The sequence below is a fragment of the Arachis hypogaea genome, chromosome 18 (genome assembly GCF_003086295.3).
Source record: "Arachis hypogaea cultivar Tifrunner chromosome 18, arahy.Tifrunner.gnm2.J5K5, whole genome shotgun sequence".
Classification (NCBI taxonomy): domain Eukaryota; kingdom Viridiplantae; phylum Streptophyta; class Magnoliopsida; order Fabales; family Fabaceae; genus Arachis; species Arachis hypogaea.
In genome coordinates, this window is record NC_092053.1 from 10,652,583 (window position 1) to 10,672,591 (window position 20,009).

A 20,009-nucleotide genomic window follows, 5' to 3' on the forward strand; every position below is an offset into this window, starting at 1 on the left:
TGTTGAATGGGGTTGGTGAGGATTTCCCAACCTCTTCTTCGAACTTCATATTGGATCTCCGGATATTCACTCTTTTTGAGCTTGAAGGGGACCTCGGGGATCACCTTTTTCTTGGCCACAACTTCATAGAAGTGGTCTTGATGGACTTTTGAGATGAATCTCTCCATCTCCCATGACTCGGAGGTGGAAGAAATTGTCTTCTCTTTCCTCTTTCTAGAGGTTTCTCCGGCCTTAGGTGCCATTGATGGTTATAGAAAAATAAAAAGCTTTAGATTTTTCCACACCAAACTTAGAATGATTGCTCGTCCTCGAGCAAAAGAAGAAAGAAAAGAGTAGAAGAAGAAGAAATGGAGGAGATGGAGGGTAGTGAAGGTTTCGGCCAAGGGGGGTAGTAGTGTGTATGATGTGTGAAATTGAAGGTGATAAGGAGGGGTATTTATAGGGTAAGGGAGAGAGGGTAGCCGTGTATGAGGGGTTGGGTTTTTGGGAGGGAAATTATTTGAATTTGAATGGTGAGGTAGGTGGGGTTTAATGATGGATGGATGTGAGTGGTGAAGAGGTTGTGGGGAAAAGGGTAGGATTTGATAGGTGAGGGGTGTTTGGGGAAGAGGTTTTGATGGGATTGGTCAAGGGTGTTTGGGGAAGAGTGTTATAGAAAGGTGTGAAGAGGAGAGAAGAAGAGGTGGGGTAGGTGGAGATCCTGTGGGGTCCACAGATCCTGAGGTATCAAGGAATTCGAGTCCTTGCACCATTCTGGCGTTTAAACGCCCATTGTGTGCCAAATCTGACGTTTAACGTGAGATCTGCTACTTTTTCTGGCGTTAAACGCCAGTCTGCTGTCCACCTGTACGAGTTGATCTTCTAAGATCCTGATGATGCATGTCATCATTTGAATAAAAATTAGATGATGCACTATTTGGTGGGCTAGTAGAAGCTACATGTGAATCAGTAGTGAGGTAGGGTCTCTAGGCTCATGAAAAGAATCAGTATTTGCAAGAGATAGATGAAATGTATCTAAATAATCATAAGTAAAAGGATCAAACCCATTAAAATTAGAACAAGCAATAGGTAGAGAAGGAACATTTCTGGAATTTTTGGTCATGTCATCATGAAAGGATTTCATAAGAAAAATAATGTTCATAAACTCCACATTTTGAGACAGAAATAGTTCCATAGTGTGAATATCAAAAAGAATATATCCTTTTGTGCCAGTTGGTTTGTCAAGAAAAATACTTTTTATTGCTCGTTTATCAAATTTTCTTCGTCTATGAGTTAAGGTTGAAGCAAATGCCAAGCATCCAAACACTTTAAGGTTACTGATGTTCGCATCCTTGCCAAATAAGATAGCATAAGGGATTTTATTTTTTAAAATTGGAGTTAGAAGTCTATCAATCAAATGAATGGCTAAACCAATAGCAAAATTCCAAAGAAATTTGGCAAGGATAATTGGAACATTAATGCTCTTGGAATGTTAAGAATATATTGGTGTTTTCGCTCAATAACACCATTTTATTGAGGTGTCTCAACAGATGATGTTTGATGCACTATATCCTATGAATTATAAAAATATATCAAATTTAAACTAAGGACCATTGTCAGTCCAGATATCTTTTTATGTTTCTTCCGTGGAATTAGAAGCTGGAGAGATTAGTAAATGAGTTGGTGCCCATATCTCCGCCCCATTCCAAGGGGATGAATGGAATTGATTCCATGAGGATCAGATCAGAGAATGCTCCAAGGCTCGCTTCTTCCCTTCTATATGACAACCCTTGCGCTAAGGCGTAGTAGTTTTCTTGTAGAACTCCATTCCATAACTGTAAGAATTAAAATGAGTTTTCACATATGTAACAAAAGTCTGAACTAAATTGCTGGCTTTTGACTTTAATTTCATGAAATAAATTCATACAAACCTAGTTTTATCATCTACTACAGTTAAAAAATATTTATAACCTTGTAGATAAATAAGTGACATTGACCCCTAGATTATCGATATGTATTAAATCAAAATTGTTTAAACTTATTGTTTCATTAAGGATATATGGTAACTGTTTTTGCTTGGTATAATAGCAAAAGTCATATAGTTTAGAGCAAGTAGATATAGAAAACTGCACACAAGGATATATTTGTTTGATTATATCAAATTTGCTTTGTGGTACATGACCCAATCTAAAATACCATAAATTCTCAATAAAAAATATGAAGTTTGTGTAACCAAATTTGCTGTCCTAAGAAGAAAGTAAAATCTTGTCACTATGACTTTATATATCTAGAATTCTATTGCTCCTATTGTATGTTGTATTTTCTATGCTGTCCTTACGTGCTATCTCTAGCTAATGCAGAAAAATCTATCATTTATAATCTATGCTTTGCTCTAGTTGTGCCAATCATCTTCAAAGAGACCCAATTCTATATCTCACAAAGTTTGTCAGTAACAACACATTCGCAATGGAGGCCTTTTGTAAGTTTGGAAATAGATAAAATATTGAAGTTGAAACTTGGTATGTACAACACATTTGTGGGATAGAATGTAGCTGAAAATACCACTTATAGTTGCAATTGTGTGTGTTTCATTTGGTAATTTCATCAGAATTAGCCTAATATGTCTAAAATTTGTAAAAAAATACAATGATTGTAATACATGATCAGTAGCTCCTATATTAAGCATCCAAGAATTTGAGAAAAAGGTTTTTACTGACAATAATTGTGCAATATAAGAGCTCATGCAAAGTGTATAAGTCTCTAAAGGTATATCTCCACTTCCTACATTTGATTGACTAACATCGGTCACACTTGTTCCTTGAGAAGACTGTGCACACTCCTGCAGAAGAAAGGTAAGCAGTGCATCTCTCAAACTCTGATTGAATTAGGATTGGCCATCGGTTTCCTTGACCTGCTTGACATTGTTGGTACTGCTCTCTTCAATTCCAGCAACAATATGATTAGCCATAGTTCCATTGCTAGTCTCTCTCATGGCCATTTCTGCCTCTAAAGATGAGGTGAAATCCATGTTTGTGTAACAAGTATCCATAAGATGTCCTGTCTTGTGACAATAAGAATAGGTCTTAGGTGCTGAATTTCTTACTCCTCTTCCACCTCTACCTCCACAGGTTCCTTGTCCTCTTCCTCTAGAAGCACTGCTTGAATTATTATTGAAATTAGGAACTGAATTGACCAAAGCTGTAAAGTTTCGAGTCTCCAAACCTGATCTATTAAGTTGTCTTTCTTGCTGAGTTAACAGCAAAAAAATTTATTGATGTCTGGAAGGGACTTCATCAACATGATTTGGGATCTCACACTTCCGTACTGCTCATTCAATCCTCTTAAAAATTTCACTGCATAAGTTTTATCTCGATAATCTCTCATAATTCTCAGGCCACAAATAACATTTTTATAGCATTTCTTGCATTGTGAAACTAGTTTGAAACTGTCAATGTCTTCCCAAATGGCCTTCAACTTAGTGAAATAATTTGTTATGCTTGAATTTCCCTGTTTCATGGCATACAACTCTTTTTAATTCAACAACCCTGTATCTATTTTCATGATAGTACCTGCATTTCAAATCAAGCCATAAATTTACACCAATTTTATTCTAAGCAACACTCTGTGCAATCTTAATCTCAGCACTCAATGAAGATTTAACCAAGAAACAAGTTATATTTATCCCATGATATATATGCAGAATCATTCTTATCTGGTTTTATAATGGTTTTATCAATAAAGTCTATCTTATTCTTTGATTTCAGTGCCAATTTCATAGCTCTTGACCAGAAATTATAGTTCTTAGCATTTAGCACAATTGAGACAATAGAGGATGTAGAAAGTAAACACTTGCTGGATCTGCAAGTAAATTGGTACTCGATTTCGTGCTCTGCAAACTCAAGAGTTAGCTTGAATGCGAGCTAGATTTCGAAGCTCACCAGCTGAAAGCTCCTGATTCTCATGTAACCCGTGATTCCCCCAGATATTAGGTCGAAAAGAGTATCGGATGCTAATTCAATGCTCTATTTGTATCCAAGAATTTTACCTCTTTCATGATAGACGATTCTCCATGCTTACCACATCCATGAAGAAATCGTGGTCTGAATCTGATTTTAGTGAAGAAAATAAGATTGAGGTTGAAGAAGAAGACTAAGAAAAAGGAGATTTGTCATATGCACAAATACAAAACCTAAAATTGAAATCGAATAATTGAGTATACCAGAGTATCTATTGTTGTTATCTACTATTTATAGCTATTAAAAAATTAACTTTACTAAAATCTAACTCAATATGGTAAATAAATTAACTATGGTTATAAGACAATTAGTATTACTAGCTTTGACCTCTAACCAAAATAAACTTTTCTATCATTCTAACTAAAGTTACAAAAATAAATACCATCCAAAAATTATTTAACCATAATCAGTTACAATTTGTTTTTGTGAACCATTGGATGCCAGTTTAATATCATCTCCAACCGTCCGAATTACACGAGTCCACAACAAACCTTTTTTTTTTTCTCCACTAAATCCCGCCCAATCTTCATCATAAAAGCGCGGTTCACAACCCTAGCGTGCTTTATTCCCATACCACCATAACTCTGACTTGCTAACATCTTTTCAATTTACTAGATGAATCTTCTTAGTATGTTCATTCTCGCCGCATAAAAATTTCTGCATTTATGATCAATCACATTACAAGTAGAAGCAGATAATAAAGCAATTTGTATAGTATAAAAAAAAGAGAAAAGATAGGACATATTTTATCAGGATAGTTCTTCTAGCTATAGATAAGGAAGCTGCTTTTCATAACCATTCAGCCTTTTTTTTTTGGTCATACAACACACTCACACAAACATCCTACACACACAAATCTAGCAACTACAGTAGGATTCCAACCTGGTGAGGCTTCATTTGAAGCAAATATCTTTGATTCATCTTGCTCAGGATATCACACTTGGACTCTTTTTTTTTTTTTCCGTATACATCACACTTGGACTCTAGTTTACTGCAATTCATTGGTATGCTTTTTGGGCCATACTACAGATTACTGCTGTAAATAGAAGGGAAAGTACTGACAATAAAATGGGCCAAGGAGTTCTTATGTGATGATACCATGTTATGCTTTGCTCTATTTGGGCCTAGATGTAGGCCTACTTCGTGTACTTCGAAATCCATTTCTCTAAAAAGAAAGATTAAATAAAAAACCCTAGGAGGATCTAAGACACTCTCCGAAGGTTCTGGGCCTTTGCTTCAATTGGCTTTCATGAGTCCTTTTCAATACCAAAAACAAATGAGTCATTTTCATTTCTTATTTTTGGTGTCTCATTTTCATTTCTTATGGTTAATAAATATTATAAAGATACCAACTCAAATTGGCATAGATGGATGAGGATTTGTGTCCCTTAATCATAGAAATATTTTTTAAAAGTTAAAAAAAGACATTTATGAATATTACTTATGATAATTTTTTTGTCTTTTATTTTTTATGACTTATATGTTTTGAAAAATTTTAAATCTTTTAACATTCTTTTTACATTTAACATTTTGACAAATAATAACCTATTAGGTAACCCAAGAAAGAAAAAAAAATCCTTAGAACAACAAAGTATGTGGTGTACACAATGGTTGCACTTTTTTCTCAATTCATTTGATCATTCACACTTACATAATAACATAAGGCCAATTTCTAAATTTTTAAGCATTGAATGCGTGTAGCCGGTAATTAAGTGCTAATAATTGCACATCACATTCACACCCAACAAAATGAATTTGTTAGCAGGGTACTGTATGGACAGAAACAAACACATGAAACAGGTGGTGATCAATAATATCAGAGGATGCAAACGCAATCAATTTCTCTTGACTATTAGTGCCTCTTGGCTTTTGCCTGTTTTGTAAAGAAGAAATGAAGCAAGAACCATCACACACGTAGCACATGCATGTGCGATCACATTACATATAAAAGTATAGAACTAAAAAACTAACCATATCTTCTCGTGGCAACTTTTTTTTTTTATATTAATTAAATATGGGTATAATACGTTGTTGTTGAAAGTTTGGATATTTTTGTTTGTTATAAGTAATTTTTTTTAATTGATATTAATAACATTGAACGGTCCGAATTATTTGAAAAGAAAAAATAAGAGTACAAATCGAATTTAAAATTTTTTATTTTTAAAAATAAAATTCAGAAAATCTGATTTTAATATTAATTTTTTTAATTTTAAAAACATAAATCGTACCATTTGATTTGTAATTCTTTAAAAAAAAAAAGTTAAACAGCATAAATTAGTAAAAAAATCTGATTTTTAGATATCACTATACAACTACACAAAAAAAATTAGAGACCAATTTTTTTTATCCCATATACCATTAAAAAATACATTTTTTGGCTCATCTTTTTGTGTTCACGACTTCACGCTACCATACCACTCGTGTCTTATAGAAATACTGAAATACCAATTACATAAACAATGTTTTCTATTCTCCTCTCACATTCTCTTTCATATCATTGAACTATATTTTATACAAGTTAGACTTGTAGTTGTAGCTCAAATACAATTATTATTATTGTTATATCACATTTTTTTATTGACGCATTAATAGTTGAAATGAAGTGTATGGCAGCAGCTCTTTCGTTAATTCAAGCCTTTTGTAGAAATTATTAATTAATTAAGGAGTATATTTTTTTAATTAATTAAAAAACATGGTCGGTTGATCTCATTCTTATCTTCCACTCCAAATCTAACACAAAACAAATAATTTTTGGGGGAACAATGGTTTATTTTTCTCTTTTAAGTGTACCTATTTTTAGAGTATATACTTTTTTTTTTATTTAATAATCATATTTAGATTCTATTATAAAATATTAGATTAATTATATAGATGCAATTCTTTTAAAGTGAATATTTAGATAAAAATTATTGAATATTTTAAAATATGTAACTATACTATTTAATAATATGATTATTATCATTAAATAAACAAATATCTATCATCATCGACAAAGACATTTGATGTGAGTAGAGAGCCCACCTTATTTTAATTTTAGTGGAAACTTAAGTGAAGTTGACTTTGGGTAAAGTTGATAGAGAGCGGTTAATTTTTATCTTTAATTTTACTTTTGCAAAATAAAAACGAAACTTCGTTTTTGCACAGAAGCCAAGTAACATAGCTAATTTCCATTTCACTCCACAGCTTCTTGTATCTTCCACTCAAACTCTTATTTTCTCTCTGCAAATTCTTCCTCCACCTCAAGCTTCCCATCATGGCGTCTGCATCATCCGGTCGCGGCTCCAAGGGCTTCGATTTCGCTTCCGACGACATCCTCTGCTCCTACGAAGACTTTCCTAACCAGGACTCTTCTAACGGCACTCACGATGACCCCGCCAAGGTACCCATTACCTCTTCGCAGTTGACTTCTTGTTTTTCACACTCTTTGGGAAATTTCCCCAAATGGGTCTCGTCTTCCGAATTAAAATTTTCTTAGGGTTTTAGAAAAATGTCATTTTTAGCCACGTGGATTATTCTGATCACGGGTGAACAAACTATATGTTTCCTAAAATTCATATCGTAGGCTTGAACGATTATTAGACTTAAGCACTTATATTCTTATTTGTGTGTTTAAGTGTTACAGCATTACATGAAAGCTTTCTTTTTTTTTTCCCAATAATAAACAATTTTCTTAATTTTGGGTTTTTTACTTTTTAGAATGGATTAACTTTGACAGGTGCAAGAAAATTATGATTAAGTTCTATTTTGTAGTGTGTTAATGATCGAAAGGTGTTATTTTTGTTAAATAGCTTTCATAGTCAATTAGCTTGCTGGTGGGTTGCATGAGCTGGTTACACTGCAAATAAAAGAAATATATCTATTTGTTGGGATGAGAATAAAGATAAGAACTTGTACTATTGCATTTGGAGTGCGAGTTTGGAGGTGTTGGAATTTCCGTGATGAAGTTTAGGGTTTAGGAAGATCTACGTGTAATCAGTCTCACCCTAGATATGATATATGATAGGGCTCAATTAACGTTGTTTGATCCATGTAGCCGATCTCATCTAGTGGGATGAGGCTTTGTTGTTTTTGTATACATATGATGAAGTTTCTCTCTAACTTTATATGTGCATTGATGCAAGAGTAATGAGGCAAGTTTGGTGATAGTTAGAAGGATGGAAGAGGAAATGTGTCCAAATGTGAATAGGGAAGCCTGGTTCTGTAGAGTTAGTTAGTTATCAATTAATATATGGGCCTAGGGAAGGGTTGCATTTGTGGGACGAAAACATGGTGGATTAATAGTGAATGTGTTTTTACATTATTTATGTTGCTTTTGTGTTATACCAGTAATCAACATTCTTTTGTGGTTGAACCTATGGGCTATTGCTCAGCCGGAAACCAACCTTACACACCATGTTTAAGTGGTTATTAAGGTTTCTAACTTTCCAGAGATGTCAAACTGTTGTATTTGCTTTATTCTCTCTTCTCGAGCTTAATATTTTTGGGGCATGGTTATATTCTAGCCATTTGTTGATCAGGTGTACTTTATAATCCTGTCAAGTTGTTCTGACCCTCGCATTGATGAAATATACTTTCTGCAGGATTTTCACAAATCAAGGATGGCAAGGACATCAATATTTCCTGATACTGCTTATAATTCGCCTGAAGATTCTATAAGCCAAGATGTGATTGCAGCTGTTGAGAAGAGCATGAAAAAAAATGCTGACAACCTTATGCGGTTTCTTGAAGGAATTAGTTCAAGGCTATCACAGTTGGAATTATATTGTTACAATATTGACAAATCAATTGGAGAAATGCGATCTGATTTAAACACTGACCACGGGGAGGCAGAGTTAAAGCTCAATTCTCTTGAGAAACACATTCAGGAAGTAAGTTTCACCTTTAATGGATAGGACCTGTTGGTTAAAATTCAAGCTACTTTTCATTTTACTGCTTTGGCTTTAAACACATTCTTTCTGATTGATGAATGGCTGGTAGATATCCACTTTAATCTGTTGACCTAATCATCATCTTGATTTGCAAATTTTTCCAAGATGCATACTTCAGTTGCAAACAAAAATTGAATTCATTTTTGTTGCCAAATTAATTATGATTATTGCAAGAATAATATTATTCCTTGCTACTCTTCCAACCAATGTAATTTAGCAGAGTGTCCTTTATTTACTTGCTGCATGCAGTTATTTCTATTTGCCTTTAGGGTGGTCAAATATACTTTGACGAGGAGACATCAATTTGGCTTGTGCTAATTTATCTTATGTTGCTTGTGCAGGTACACAGATCTGTACAAATTTTGAGAGACAAGCAAGAGCTAGCCGATACTCAGAAGGAGTTAGCCAAGCTTCAGTTAGTTCAGAAAGAATCATCCTCCACAAGCCATTCACATTCCAACGAGGAGAGGTCTTCGCCTTCTGCCACTGAGCCAAAAAGAACTGATAAGGCATCTGATGCACATAACCAGCAGTTAGCTCTTGCCCTGCCTCATCAAGTTGCCCCACAGCAACAGCCTGTGGCACCTCCCCCAGCCCCAGCCCCTGCCCCAGCTCCGGCCCCAAATGTAGCACCAGCCACTCAACAACCATCTTATTACATGCCACCCACTCCTTTGCCCAATCTGCCATCTGTGGCCCAAGTTCCCCAGAATCAATATTTGCCCTCTGATCAGCAGTATAGAACTACGCAACCAACATCATCGCAAGCAACACAATCTCTGTCTATGCAACAATATTCTCAGTATCAGCAACCACAGCTGCCACAGCCGCAGCAGCAGTGGCCTCAGCAGGTGCAACCTCCGCAACCACCTCCAATGCAGTCACAGATGAGACCCCCTTCAACCAATGTTTACACTCCTTACCTGCCAAACCATGCTACAAATCCCTCTCCCTCGGAAACACTACCAAACAGCATGCCAATGCAAATGCCATATTCCGGAATTCCACCTGCAGCTTCCGGCAGTAGCGATGCCATGCCGTATGGATACAGCAGAGCTGGTAGAACAGGTCCGCAGCAACCACTTCCGCCGCAAATCAAAAGTTCTTTTCCAGGACAACCAGGTGATCCATATGGAACAAGTGCTACTCATGCCGCGCCCCCTCCTACTAGTGCATACATGATCTATGATAGTGAGGGAGGAAGAACACATCCTCCCCCACAACCACCTCATTTTGCTCAAGCTGGATACCCTCCATCGAGTGCTTCGCTTCAGAACCCTGCACCACATAACCTCATGGTCCGGAATCCTAGCCAGACACAATATATTCGTGGCCATCCCTACAGCGACTTGATCGAGAAGTTGATGAACATGGGATTTAGAGGTGATCATGTGGCAGGGGTGATCCAGAGGATGGAGGAAAGTGGGCAGCCTGTAGATTTTAACTCGGTACTTGACCGGTTGAATGTGCATAGTTCTGTTGGTCCCCAGAGGGCATGGTCAGGGTAAAGAACTTTGTATACCATGTCTTGTTTCATCAATGCAACGATGATGTCAAAGTTGACCCTTACCTCCTTCAAACTTGGCATGCCCTATACAATCATGTCGTGTTTTATTATGCATGAATAAACCTTTAATGTACTATTATGCACGGTGTTATTGCATATATTTTGTTCAGATATGAGAAATTTGTTGTGTAAGATAAAATTTCAATTTAGTGAAGGGAAGTAGATGTTGACATCTATGCAAAATAGTTTTAGACATGAGAAAATAGAGCGATGGATAGACAAATCCAAAATTCTAATGTACTTGTGTATATCATCGTTTAACTTCTTCCACTTTTATAATACAAAACCATGCGACTCTAATCCTGTCAACTGTTGACTGTCTATAAGAACTCGGTTATAATTTGGTAAATAGAAATGTCTTTTTATGCTGTCATGTTGTTTGTACTTTTTTCTCATTAGTAGTAAGGTGTTGAATTAATTTGAATTGAATTACATGAACATAAAAAGTTAGCCTTTAATGAATTACATATTTAGTGTTGAAGAAAAATTTTGATTATATTATTATAAAGGGTTATGTTACGTGTACACTAAAATCAGCTACCAAAGTTAGTCACAAGTATAAAATACATGTTGGAATACAAATATACATTGAAAATAAATTAAACCATACATGTATTTATACACAAATACATTGGTGGCTGATTTTAGTGGCTCATTTTGATGTACAAATAGTATTTCTCTATTATAAAAATGTTTGATTATTTTACTATTACAAATTCGAATGTTATTTTATAAAAAATAAATTAATTATTCTATTTGTTAATTATTTTGTTAAAAAAATATAAGAAATAACATGTATAAATATATATAAATATGAAGCGGTTAATTTTTTGTATTTATAAAATAATTTTAAATTACATTCATGTGATTATACACTATTTTTTATATGGGAAGTATGTGTGAATTTAATGTATGAAATAAAAATGACTATAAATAATTAAATAATATATATCTTAATGCTAAATATTTTTTAATATTTATTCTACATTTCTTATTTTATTATCATATAACAGAGTGTAGATTCTACTTAAAAAACATGCAAGGGTAACGAAACCAAAAGAACGGATAAGAAAACATAACCCGAAAATAATAATAATAATAATAATAATAATAATAATAATAATAATAATAGGGCCCAGCTACACATACAAGTATCCAAGCTTCCAAGTTGGCCCAGCCCAAATCGAAGACACGCGCATAAGGAAGCATAACATGGCGCGTCAAAATCACGCGCTCAACACAAACGGTTCGTATGGCAGACTCTTCCACTTCCTCCACTTCTTCCACTTCTCAAAACGCTTCGAAACCAAGGAAACGCTCCCAATTTCGAGCAAAAATCAAAGTTCAAAAAATAGAAATCGTTGTTCGAAACCTCCATCAAAACAACATCAAACTCTACGTGAAGAATCTGAAGAGAAAACGAAGCAAATACACTCAACGTAAGTTCATCAAGAAAACCTCCCAATTTTAGTTTTCTTCTACGTCGTTCTTCTCTAGGGTTTACTGTGCTATTATTCTTGCTTCTTTGTCACACTGTTCTAAGTTCTACGTCATTCTTCTAAGTTTTACGTCGTTCTACATTCTTGTTCTAAGTTCTCTTGCTACTGTTGTTGATTTTTGGGGCTTTATTCCGTAGATTGGGGGTTGTATACTGTTTGAACTTGTAATGTGACTTGATATTGATGCATGTTTGAGTGATATCTCACTGATATATATGAATGTATCTGAATAATTTCAATGGGTGTATCTCACTGTTATCAATGGGTGTATCTGATTCTTACATATGGGTGTATCTTACTCTTATCAATGGGTGTATCTGACTCATATATGCGTGTATCTTACTGATATCTGAATTAATTTGATATTGAAGCATGTTTGAGTGATAACTGACTGATATATATGGATTTATATGAATAATATCTATGGGTGTATCTCCCTGTTAACAATGAGTGTATCGGATTCTTACATATGGGTGTATCTTACTGTTATTAGACCTTGTAATGTTGCTTGATATTGAAACATGTTTGACTGATATCTGACTGATATATATGAATGTATCTGAATAATTTCAATGGGTGTATCTCACTGTTATCAATGGGTGTATCTGATTCTTACATATGGGTGTATCTTACTGTTACTAATGGGAGTATATTTGTGTGTATTTTTTGTTTCAGACAAAATGGCAGCAAGAAACCAAACGAAAGACCTTAAGTGTGCCACACATCTCCTGAGTGATAAGTTCAGAAACATGGCTGAGGAGAAGAAGGCAATTGTCAGGGATCTCGGATTTGGTGGGTTGATGCACGTCCCACCTCTAAGGGTGGATCACCAACTCTTAAGGGAACTGGCAAACAACTTCAAACTTGGGGAGAACAAACTGAAGACAGGATATGGTTCTTTCCAAATAACACCAAAGACAATAGGTGATGCGCTTGGCATCAATGCAACAGGTAACTAGCTCAAAATTATAGGTGTATATTAAGTTCATGCTTGGGTGTATTTAAGGTTGATGCTTGGGTGTTTTTGAACCGATTTTGATACTTTGTTGTTTTCTTTTTTGTAGGAAATCTGTTTCCTGAGAAAGTTGAGTATAAGCAACTTTATAAGCAACTTTCTGATGATGACAAAATAATTTATAGAAGATTCCAGGGTAAGACCCTCAAAAGTCTTACCGATGAAATGATGGAAATCGGCGTTGGCAGCGAAGAGGAACGCCTGATGTTCAAGAGGATATTCATCCTCTACATACAGATGGCGTTCCTTTTGCCAACGACGATAAACAAAATATCGCCCGTGCACCTCGCCCCAATTTTTAAGATGGACGGCATATCGGAGAGAAACTGGGGGGCGCATGTTTTGACCTTCTTGATCAAAGGCATCACAGACTACCAGGATAAGAAGAAGAAGGCAATTGATGGCTGCCTCTTTGCCCTCATGATAATATACTTTCATCTTTCTGAAAACAAAGGCAAGAAGAGGGCCGAAAGACCACCAAAGCCTTGGATTGCCAACTGGACTAAGGAGAAGTTGGTGGAAAGAATGACTGCAGAAAAAGAAGAAACTTTGGTAAGTAAACATAATATGTTGCTTGTATTTTATTTACCTGAATGCTGCTAGCTAAAATATCTCATGTTTCAGGGGATTGTGAAGATGGCGGAGACAAGAGCAAGAGAAAAAATGAAAGAAAAAGAAAAAAAAGAAAAAACACAAGAAATCAAAAAAACAAAAAAAAGGAAGGCGAGTCCAACATCGTCTTCGGAGACAGAAACAGCTACTGACAGTGACACTACTACCTCTGAGTCTGAGAGTCAACAAGACTCGGAGGATTCAGCAAGAAAACACCCCATCAAAAAGGGGAAAAAGTAAGTACCATACTTGGGTGTAATTTCTTTTTCGAGTTGGGTGTATCTTGTTGATCACGTTGGGTGTATTTTATTATGTTCTAAATAATCACTGTTTGCCTTCCAGAATGGACTCCAGAAAAAGAAAGCAGAGGCAAGAGGAGCCAGATTCTGATTCAGAATCTGAATCTGAACAAAGTGATGAGTAATGTCCTGAAATTATTACTCCTTTCTTTTGGCTTCATTATAAAGATTTCGTGTATTAACTGAAGTGTCTGTTATTAACTTATAGGAGTGAAGAATCATCACCTGCAGAGAAGGAGAAGGAAAAGAAAAAAACAAAAACAACACCAAAAAAGTAAGCACTTCTTTGCATAATATTCTGTGATAAAATTAATTTTTTATTTCTGATTGGTACTCTTTTTTTTCCACCCAGAACACAACCAAAAAAGAAAAAAGTTCTCGTGGAGGATTCACCTCCTAAAGAAGACCAATACTTTGACGGGTACAGTACCTCGTAAGCTATATTACCGTCTATCGTCGTAATTATTTTTGTTAACATCTTCCTTTATGAATGTAGTGAGACATATGAAATATCAAGTGATGAACTGGATGAATGGCTAGGGCAAAACGTTGATAAATCTGCTGCAGAGGGGTATGTCTTGATGGGCTGTCTATTTCATATTTTTTTGTGTTTTGCATGCTAATAATTGTTTCTTGTTTTGCAGGGAGAACCAACCTGACCTGCGATCGACAGAAGGTCGCTATGTGTCGTCTGAAACGTAAGAAGCTTTATTATTTAATAAAATCTTGTTATCATGAATTGGGTGTGTCTTGTGGTACCATTTGGGTGTATTGAGTGGATCAAGTTGGGTGTATGTTGTCTAATAAGTTGGAATATTAACTTTGTTGTGTTGCTTGGATCAAATCTGTCTTAGAATACCGGCTGTGAACTTGGGAACTGATGCTCCTTCCTCTCAAGGAAACACAGAACAGAGTAGTGTAAACCAGCCGTCACAGAGCATGTAATTTCTCTTTCAAATCACCGTTACTTTTGTTCTTCTATTACCCTTCTACTTCTAATTCTGTATATATTTTTTTTTAGAAAAAAAAGCCCTTTATTATTTTATTCAAGAAAAAAAAGGCAGGAAAAAAAAGCAAAAACTGCAAGTATGTAAGTTCTCAAAAAAACAAAGCCTGTCTTATTTTTGAATTGTTCGGGTGTATTTCTTGAATTTCTTTGGGTGTATTTTAGGTTGAGTCCGTCTGATTCGAATATGATGGTTGTGAGGGAACAGACACCGTCCGAAGCGCTTGCAATGTGAGTTTTACAATAATATTCAACCTTATAACCTTATTATTTTCAAAGGCGTTGTTAACCTTTCATTTTTCTTCTTGTTTAGAGTCCCGATTCAGGTTTTTGTGCCGGCATCCCAAACAACCACAGAGACAGATTTTGAACCAACCCCTATGCTACAGATTGAAGGGACTACAGAAACGTAAGAAATAGTATTGAGTGTATATTTGTTTGGAGTTTGGGTGTATATTAGCTAACAGTTTGGGTGTATATTGTTCCTGATTAGTTTCTTTTACGCCGTGATTAATTTTTTGTAACTGTGCAGCACTCCTGAAACCCCCAAACAACTTCAAGAGACCACACCCACGGTTCCCCCAGCTCCAACTAAAGTGTAAGTTCATCAGACTAAAATCAATCTTTGCTTATCATCTGTATATTCTTATTCTTATTCTTATTCTTATACATGATGACGCAATCATCCAGACGCAGAAGACGCTGCTGCCCTGTTGATGATGGCACGGACAGCTTCCTATGTTCCGAAAACAGATCCAGGGGTGCCATCATTCAGCCTTGGATTGACTGATTCAAGCCAGGAGGGGGCGTCAACGCAGGAGACAGAAATGGAAAAATCTCCAGAAGCTGCGAATTTGATAGAACAATTGGACAGTTTGGTCCAAAGAATAGCAAGCAGCGCGACGAAGGGAAAAAACACAAGTCCACAAATTCAGAGGGAGACTGGGGGAGAAAGTTCTGCAAAGTTTGAAACTCCTCGGGGATTATATCAGATTACGGATGATATGAAACAAAAGTGCTACATCTGGGGGACGAGACTGAAGGAAGATGCAGATGGCAATACTAACGAGTATGAGGAGATGTGCACTCTGATTGGCCAAGGAGAATACATTTTGATGAGAATGCACCTTGCTTCCCTCCAGGCAAAAAGTGATATAGAATCTCAGGTAATATTAGAATAAGATTACTGTTTTTACACCAAAGTCAATTACAATGCTTATTAATGTAAAATTGATTTCGGCATATATTTCTAGATTGTATCTGCCGTCTGCCTCATCCTCAACAACAAAAATGAAAAGAGATTTCAAGAACAAATATACTGTCTCCCCCCCGATATTGTGGTAAGTCTTACTTCTACGATCTTCGGGTGTATTTTCTGTATTGATTTGGGTGTATTTGTCACGTTCCATTGGGTGTAAGTTTAGTGTTTCATTTCTCGTTTCCCATTCTTGCAGTGCATGGCGCTTTCGGATCACCCAAACGGGGAATTCGTATCACCAAAAACGAAAAAGGAATTCAGGGTGGAAGCCTACCCGAGTTTCATTCCCTTCATAGATAGAAAAAAATTGACTTCGCACCCATATGTAAGTTTTCGTTTGCTAAATTTGTTACTACGCTTATTTACTTATTTGCAAAATAAAATAACACACTGTTCATGTGTGGGAATCCTTCAGATTTTTGCCCCTGTCTGCTACGCCGGGCATTGGTGGTTATGGCTGATAAATACAAGAAAGCGGAAATGTCAAATACTTGACCCGCTACACAAAATAGCTCCCACTGATGAGAGAAAGACCATTAATAAATTCACTGTAAGTTGCCTCTGTCTTCTTTACTTTAATAGATAGGTCTATTTCGTTAGTTGTGATGGGTGTATATTGTCCATTCAGTTGGGTGTATCTTGTCCATTCATTCGGGTGTATTACTGATTTGTTTTCGTATTTAAGGGATACGTATTTTCAAGATTGATAACATATGCCGGCGGGAAACCTCTTCAGAAAGGGGAGAGGGAGAAGGAAATTAAATCACCATATGTTAAAATATCAGGCCAAAAAACAAGGTATAAATTTGTGAGTCTGAACATTAAACTTTTGTAAATGAGATTTGTAATTTATATTCTTTGTTTTCAGCTATGACTGCGCTGTGTACGTTATGAAATGGATGGAGATAATTGAGCCAGAAAACATCAAAAAGGGGAAGTATCAATGGGATAATTGGCCACAGGTAACTGTCTTTAAAACCATATAACTCTGTATTACTTTACTGAATTAATATTGCTGTTTAAACAGAATATACTTTTTTATTGTAGGAGGAGGTGGACCACTATAGAGTGGAATACGCATCCCGTATACTATTCAGTGAGATGAATACACAGAGAGATCAGGCAATTAGAGAGAGTAGTGCTATAAGGCTGTCGAAGCCATCCTCTATATTATTAAGTCCATTTTGTCAGATTAATTCTACTGATATAGAAAGTGGGTAGTTTGTAAATTGAACAAATGATGTAAATATTTGCCATTTATCAACAACTTCTATTCCATGTATATTTTTTCCCATTTATCAACAACTTCTATTCCATGTTAAATTATCTGTGCTGGTAAACTGTCTGTGATGTATTCAAAAGCTGTATTACAGGTGGTAAAATATGAAGGAAAAAATCAAGGCATATATAAACACAAACTATAAACTGCTACACCCAACGCAAGTCTAATAATACACCCAAGGTTGTATAAAAATATACACCCAAACTGTCTGCACCGTATTCAAAATGTATGAATTACATGTACTAAAATATGAAGAAAAAAATCAAATCAAATATAAACCCATAACCTGAGAATTTTTACAGCTTTTGTTTTATATATATCTATATATGTGTCTATATCTAAATTGTGAATTAACGAAAATACACCCAAAATAACGGTGCTTTTACACCCATATTCTGAAAAACTATACACCCAACCAGTTATCCCCTGCTGCTGGTACCCTGAACTGATAACTCATAACGTGTCCTTGATATTGGCTGCAATTTGAATGCGCCGCTGATGCAGCATCAAACAGGTTTATCTGAAATATAACACACACACATTACCTAAACTATTAACGAGAAAAATAAACTCAATCGCCACAAATTTAAAGAACATTACTTTTACCTCGCTTAAAACTTTCGTCTTCTTCTTCTTTGTGGCATTTGCGATCTGTTTCTCCAGCTTTGAACCTAGCCTGTTTTTTGGACGTCCTCTTGTTCGAATCCTTGGCGGGCTTTGAAGCTCGTTAACGGATTCCAAGTTGGCGTCTTCGTGGGATAAAGAAGATGTCCCCTTCCTTTTGGCTTTTAATGCTTCCATCTCGGCCATGACGTTATCGTACGCGCGGTGCAGAATTGCAGTCAGCTCCTCCGATTCGGAGGCAAATTCGCATATATTTTGCGAACGAAAAACCAATTGGTCGAACCTCTTGCTTCTTGGCTCCATTAGTGGCTCGTCGTGGCTGCTCTTGATGTGTGTGTGTCGCCTCTTTACCTTCTTGCTCCATCGTTCCAGTATGTATCTCGGTGACACTTGGCTTACTTGTTCGAAGCTTAACACGCTTAGTGCGTGACGGCACAGTATCCCTCTCGACTCGAATAATAAGCAATGGCATTTTACCTCGGCTGCAACCGAGTCGTAAGTAACCACGAACTTGTTGAATATTGAGCTGGAAACTTGTTCTCCGACTTCGTATACTGAATAGCCTAGAGCGGAATTCTTCAGTCTGGTGATGCAATTCGCCTTTCCTCTGAATTGCGCTTGGACTTCCCTAAACTTTGCGTGAGTGTATGCATCTTGAAACTGAGCTTCAATGCAGGATTTCGTTGCACACGGTATGACCGTATGAAAATCTGCAGCATCTGATTCTCTCTCTGCTTGCTCCCTGCTTCCGAGGCAATTATCGTATTGTTTGACGAACTGAATAAGCGAGCTGTTCCGGGTGATATACTTGTTAAAAAATGAATGCATGCTCTCGCTCCTTTGTGTGCTTCTCATCCCTGCCCAGAAATGGTGATCCAGATAGATAGGAACCCATATGTGACGGTCTTCGTACAGATCTGCATAATACACCCAAAGACAGTCTATAAATACACCCGAGAAAATATGTAACTTACACCTCTGATGCAGATTTTAAAAAGACATTACCTGAAAGCCACTTGTTGTCCCCAAGACCAAAATTCAGCAGAAAATCGTTCCAATTCCTATCGAATGAGTCTTTGCTTTGAGAGTTCCAAACAACTTGGCTCATTTCTTGTTCGATATCGGCATGTCCCTTGTACCCGTTTAATTTGCTTGGAATCTTCTTCATGATGTGCCAAATGCACCAGCGGTGAACTGTTGTTGGCATACAGGCCTCTAAAGCCCTTTTCATGGATGCGCACTGATCGGTGAGAAACCCTTTCGGAGCGTTTCCTCCCATGCAACGAATCCAGCTTTGAAATAACCATTTGAATGATTCAATTTCTTCGTTCTTCATCAAAGAGCATCCGAGAAGTGTTGATTGACCGTGGTGATTCACCCCGACAAAAGAACCACAGACCAAATTATACCTGAAACAAATTACCATGGTCCAGAATGCAAAATCATTAGCTACACCCTAACAAATGCTTCGCATACACCCAATGAAACAGCCAATATACACCTCTACTGCGGATTCGTAAAAATAAATTAATTTGGCATCATAAACAGGGACAGTTTGTTACCTGTTTGTGTTGTAGGTGGTGTCGAATGAAATGACGTCTCCGAAATACTCAAAGGCGGCTCTGCTTCTTGCATCGGCCCAAAAAGCCAGCTTAATCGATTGATCCTCTTCGAGTTGGAGCTCAAAAAAGAAATTCGGATTCTTCTCTTTCATTCTTAACAAATATTTCCCGAATTCCTTTGCATCTTCTTGTTCGGAAACATTCCGCACTTCCCTGGTAATGTAATTCCTCACGTCCTTTTCGATAAAATTTAACTCGCGGTGACCCCCGGCAGCCGCAACAAATGATTGGTAGGTTTTGCTTGGTCTGATACCGGCCTCCTCGTTATTCTCTATCGTACGACGAATGGACATGCTTAGTTC

General features: G+C 36.4%; 4 protein-coding genes across 7 annotated transcripts; 3 read left to right on the forward strand and 1 right to left on the reverse strand.

Moving 5' to 3' along the window:
• Positions 1-5,989: 5,989 nt before the first annotated feature.
• Positions 5,990-10,629, forward strand: LOC112769322 (uncharacterized). Of its 2 annotated transcripts, none has more exons than XM_025813801.3 (3): positions 5,990-7,374; positions 8,576-8,863; positions 9,265-10,629. In XM_025813801.3, the coding sequence occupies exons 1-3, from the start codon at positions 7,249-7,251 to the stop codon at positions 10,429-10,431; spliced, it is 1,581 nt and encodes a 526-aa protein (XP_025669586.1). In that variant the 5' UTR covers positions 5,990-7,248; the 3' UTR covers positions 10,432-10,629. The 2 variants fall into 2 exon arrangements, with proteins under 2 accessions (XP_025669586.1, XP_025669587.1); XM_025813802.3 differs by lacking the exon at positions 5,990-7,374 and adding an exon at positions 7,558-8,407.
• A 997-nt stretch (positions 10,630-11,626) lies between these two features.
• Positions 11,627-15,552, forward strand: LOC112771743 (uncharacterized). 3 transcript variants are annotated; one of them, XM_072224722.1, is made up of 14 exons: positions 11,627-11,929; positions 12,665-12,940; positions 13,054-13,556; positions 13,629-13,852; positions 13,959-14,036; positions 14,124-14,189; positions 14,268-14,336; positions 14,412-14,486; positions 14,560-14,613; positions 14,770-14,856; positions 14,937-15,005; positions 15,087-15,152; positions 15,235-15,330; positions 15,454-15,552. In XM_072224722.1, exons 1-14 carry the CDS (start codon positions 11,743-11,745, stop codon positions 15,521-15,523), a joined length of 1,920 nt encoding a protein of 639 aa, XP_072080823.1. In that variant the 5' UTR covers positions 11,627-11,742; the 3' UTR covers positions 15,524-15,552. The 3 variants fall into 3 exon arrangements, 2 of the variants coding, with proteins under 2 accessions (XP_072080823.1, XP_072080824.1); XR_011876130.1 differs by lacking the exon at positions 15,454-15,552 and having other exon boundaries at positions 14,937-15,001; positions 15,235-15,296; XM_072224723.1 differs by lacking the exon at positions 14,937-15,005.
• A 57-nt stretch (positions 15,553-15,609) lies between these two features.
• LOC112771459 (uncharacterized) lies at positions 15,610-17,502 on the forward strand. The gene is made up of 7 exons (XM_025816219.3): positions 15,610-16,087; positions 16,175-16,261; positions 16,376-16,504; positions 16,595-16,729; positions 16,865-16,977; positions 17,048-17,141; positions 17,227-17,502. The coding sequence occupies exons 1-7, from the start codon at positions 15,638-15,640 to the stop codon at positions 17,398-17,400; spliced, it is 1,182 nt and encodes a 393-aa protein (XP_025672004.2). The 5' UTR covers positions 15,610-15,637; the 3' UTR covers positions 17,401-17,502.
• Positions 17,503-17,864: 362 nt separating this feature from the next.
• Positions 17,865-19,364, reverse strand: LOC140181232 (protein FAR-RED IMPAIRED RESPONSE 1-like). The gene is made up of 3 exons (XM_072224758.1): positions 19,091-19,364; positions 18,068-19,002; positions 17,865-17,981 (listed from the first exon to the last, which is right to left on the reverse strand). Exons 1-3 carry the CDS (start codon positions 19,362-19,364, stop codon positions 17,865-17,867), a joined length of 1,326 nt encoding a protein of 441 aa, XP_072080859.1.
• Between the last annotated feature and the right edge of the window lie 645 nt (positions 19,365-20,009).

Excerpts from the sequence above, each read along its gene's own strand:
- LOC112771459 (XM_025816219.3), top strand. The coding sequence starts at position 15,638 with ATGATGGCACGGACAGCTTCCTATGTTCCGAAAACAGATCCAGGGGTG. Across the intron at positions 16,088-16,174 it reads AAAGTGATATAGAATCTCAG|ATTGTATCTGCCGTCTGCCT; the intron begins GTAATATTAGAA and ends ATATATTTCTAG. Across the intron at positions 17,142-17,226 it reads AATGGGATAATTGGCCACAG|GAGGAGGTGGACCACTATAG; the intron begins GTAACTGTCTTT and ends TTTTTATTGTAG.
- LOC112771743 (XM_072224722.1), top strand. The coding sequence starts at position 11,743 with ATGGCAGACTCTTCCACTTCCTCCACTTCTTCCACTTCTCAAAACGCT. Across the intron at positions 14,337-14,411 it reads GAAGACCAATACTTTGACGG|TGAGACATATGAAATATCAA; the intron begins GTACAGTACCTC and ends TTATGAATGTAG. Across the intron at positions 15,006-15,086 it reads AAAGCAAAAACTGCAAGTAT|GTTGAGTCCGTCTGATTCGA; the intron begins GTAAGTTCTCAA and ends GGTGTATTTTAG.
- LOC140181232 (XM_072224758.1), bottom strand. The coding sequence starts at position 19,364 with ATGGGAGGAAACGCTCCGAAAGGGTTTCTCACCGATCAGTGCGCATCC. Across the intron at positions 19,003-19,090 it reads GGACAACAAGTGGCTTTCAG|ATCTGTACGAAGACCGTCAC; the intron begins GTAATGTCTTTT and ends TGTATTATGCAG. Across the intron at positions 17,982-18,067 it reads AGACGAAAGTTTTAAGCGAG|ATAAACCTGTTTGATGCTGC; the intron begins GTAAAAGTAATG and ends GTTATATTTCAG.
- LOC112769322 (XM_025813801.3), top strand. The coding sequence starts at position 7,249 with ATGGCGTCTGCATCATCCGGTCGCGGCTCCAAGGGCTTCGATTTCGCT. Across the intron at positions 7,375-8,575 it reads CTCACGATGACCCCGCCAAG|GATTTTCACAAATCAAGGAT; the intron begins GTACCCATTACC and ends TACTTTCTGCAG. Across the intron at positions 8,864-9,264 it reads TTGAGAAACACATTCAGGAA|GTACACAGATCTGTACAAAT; the intron begins GTAAGTTTCACC and ends TTGCTTGTGCAG.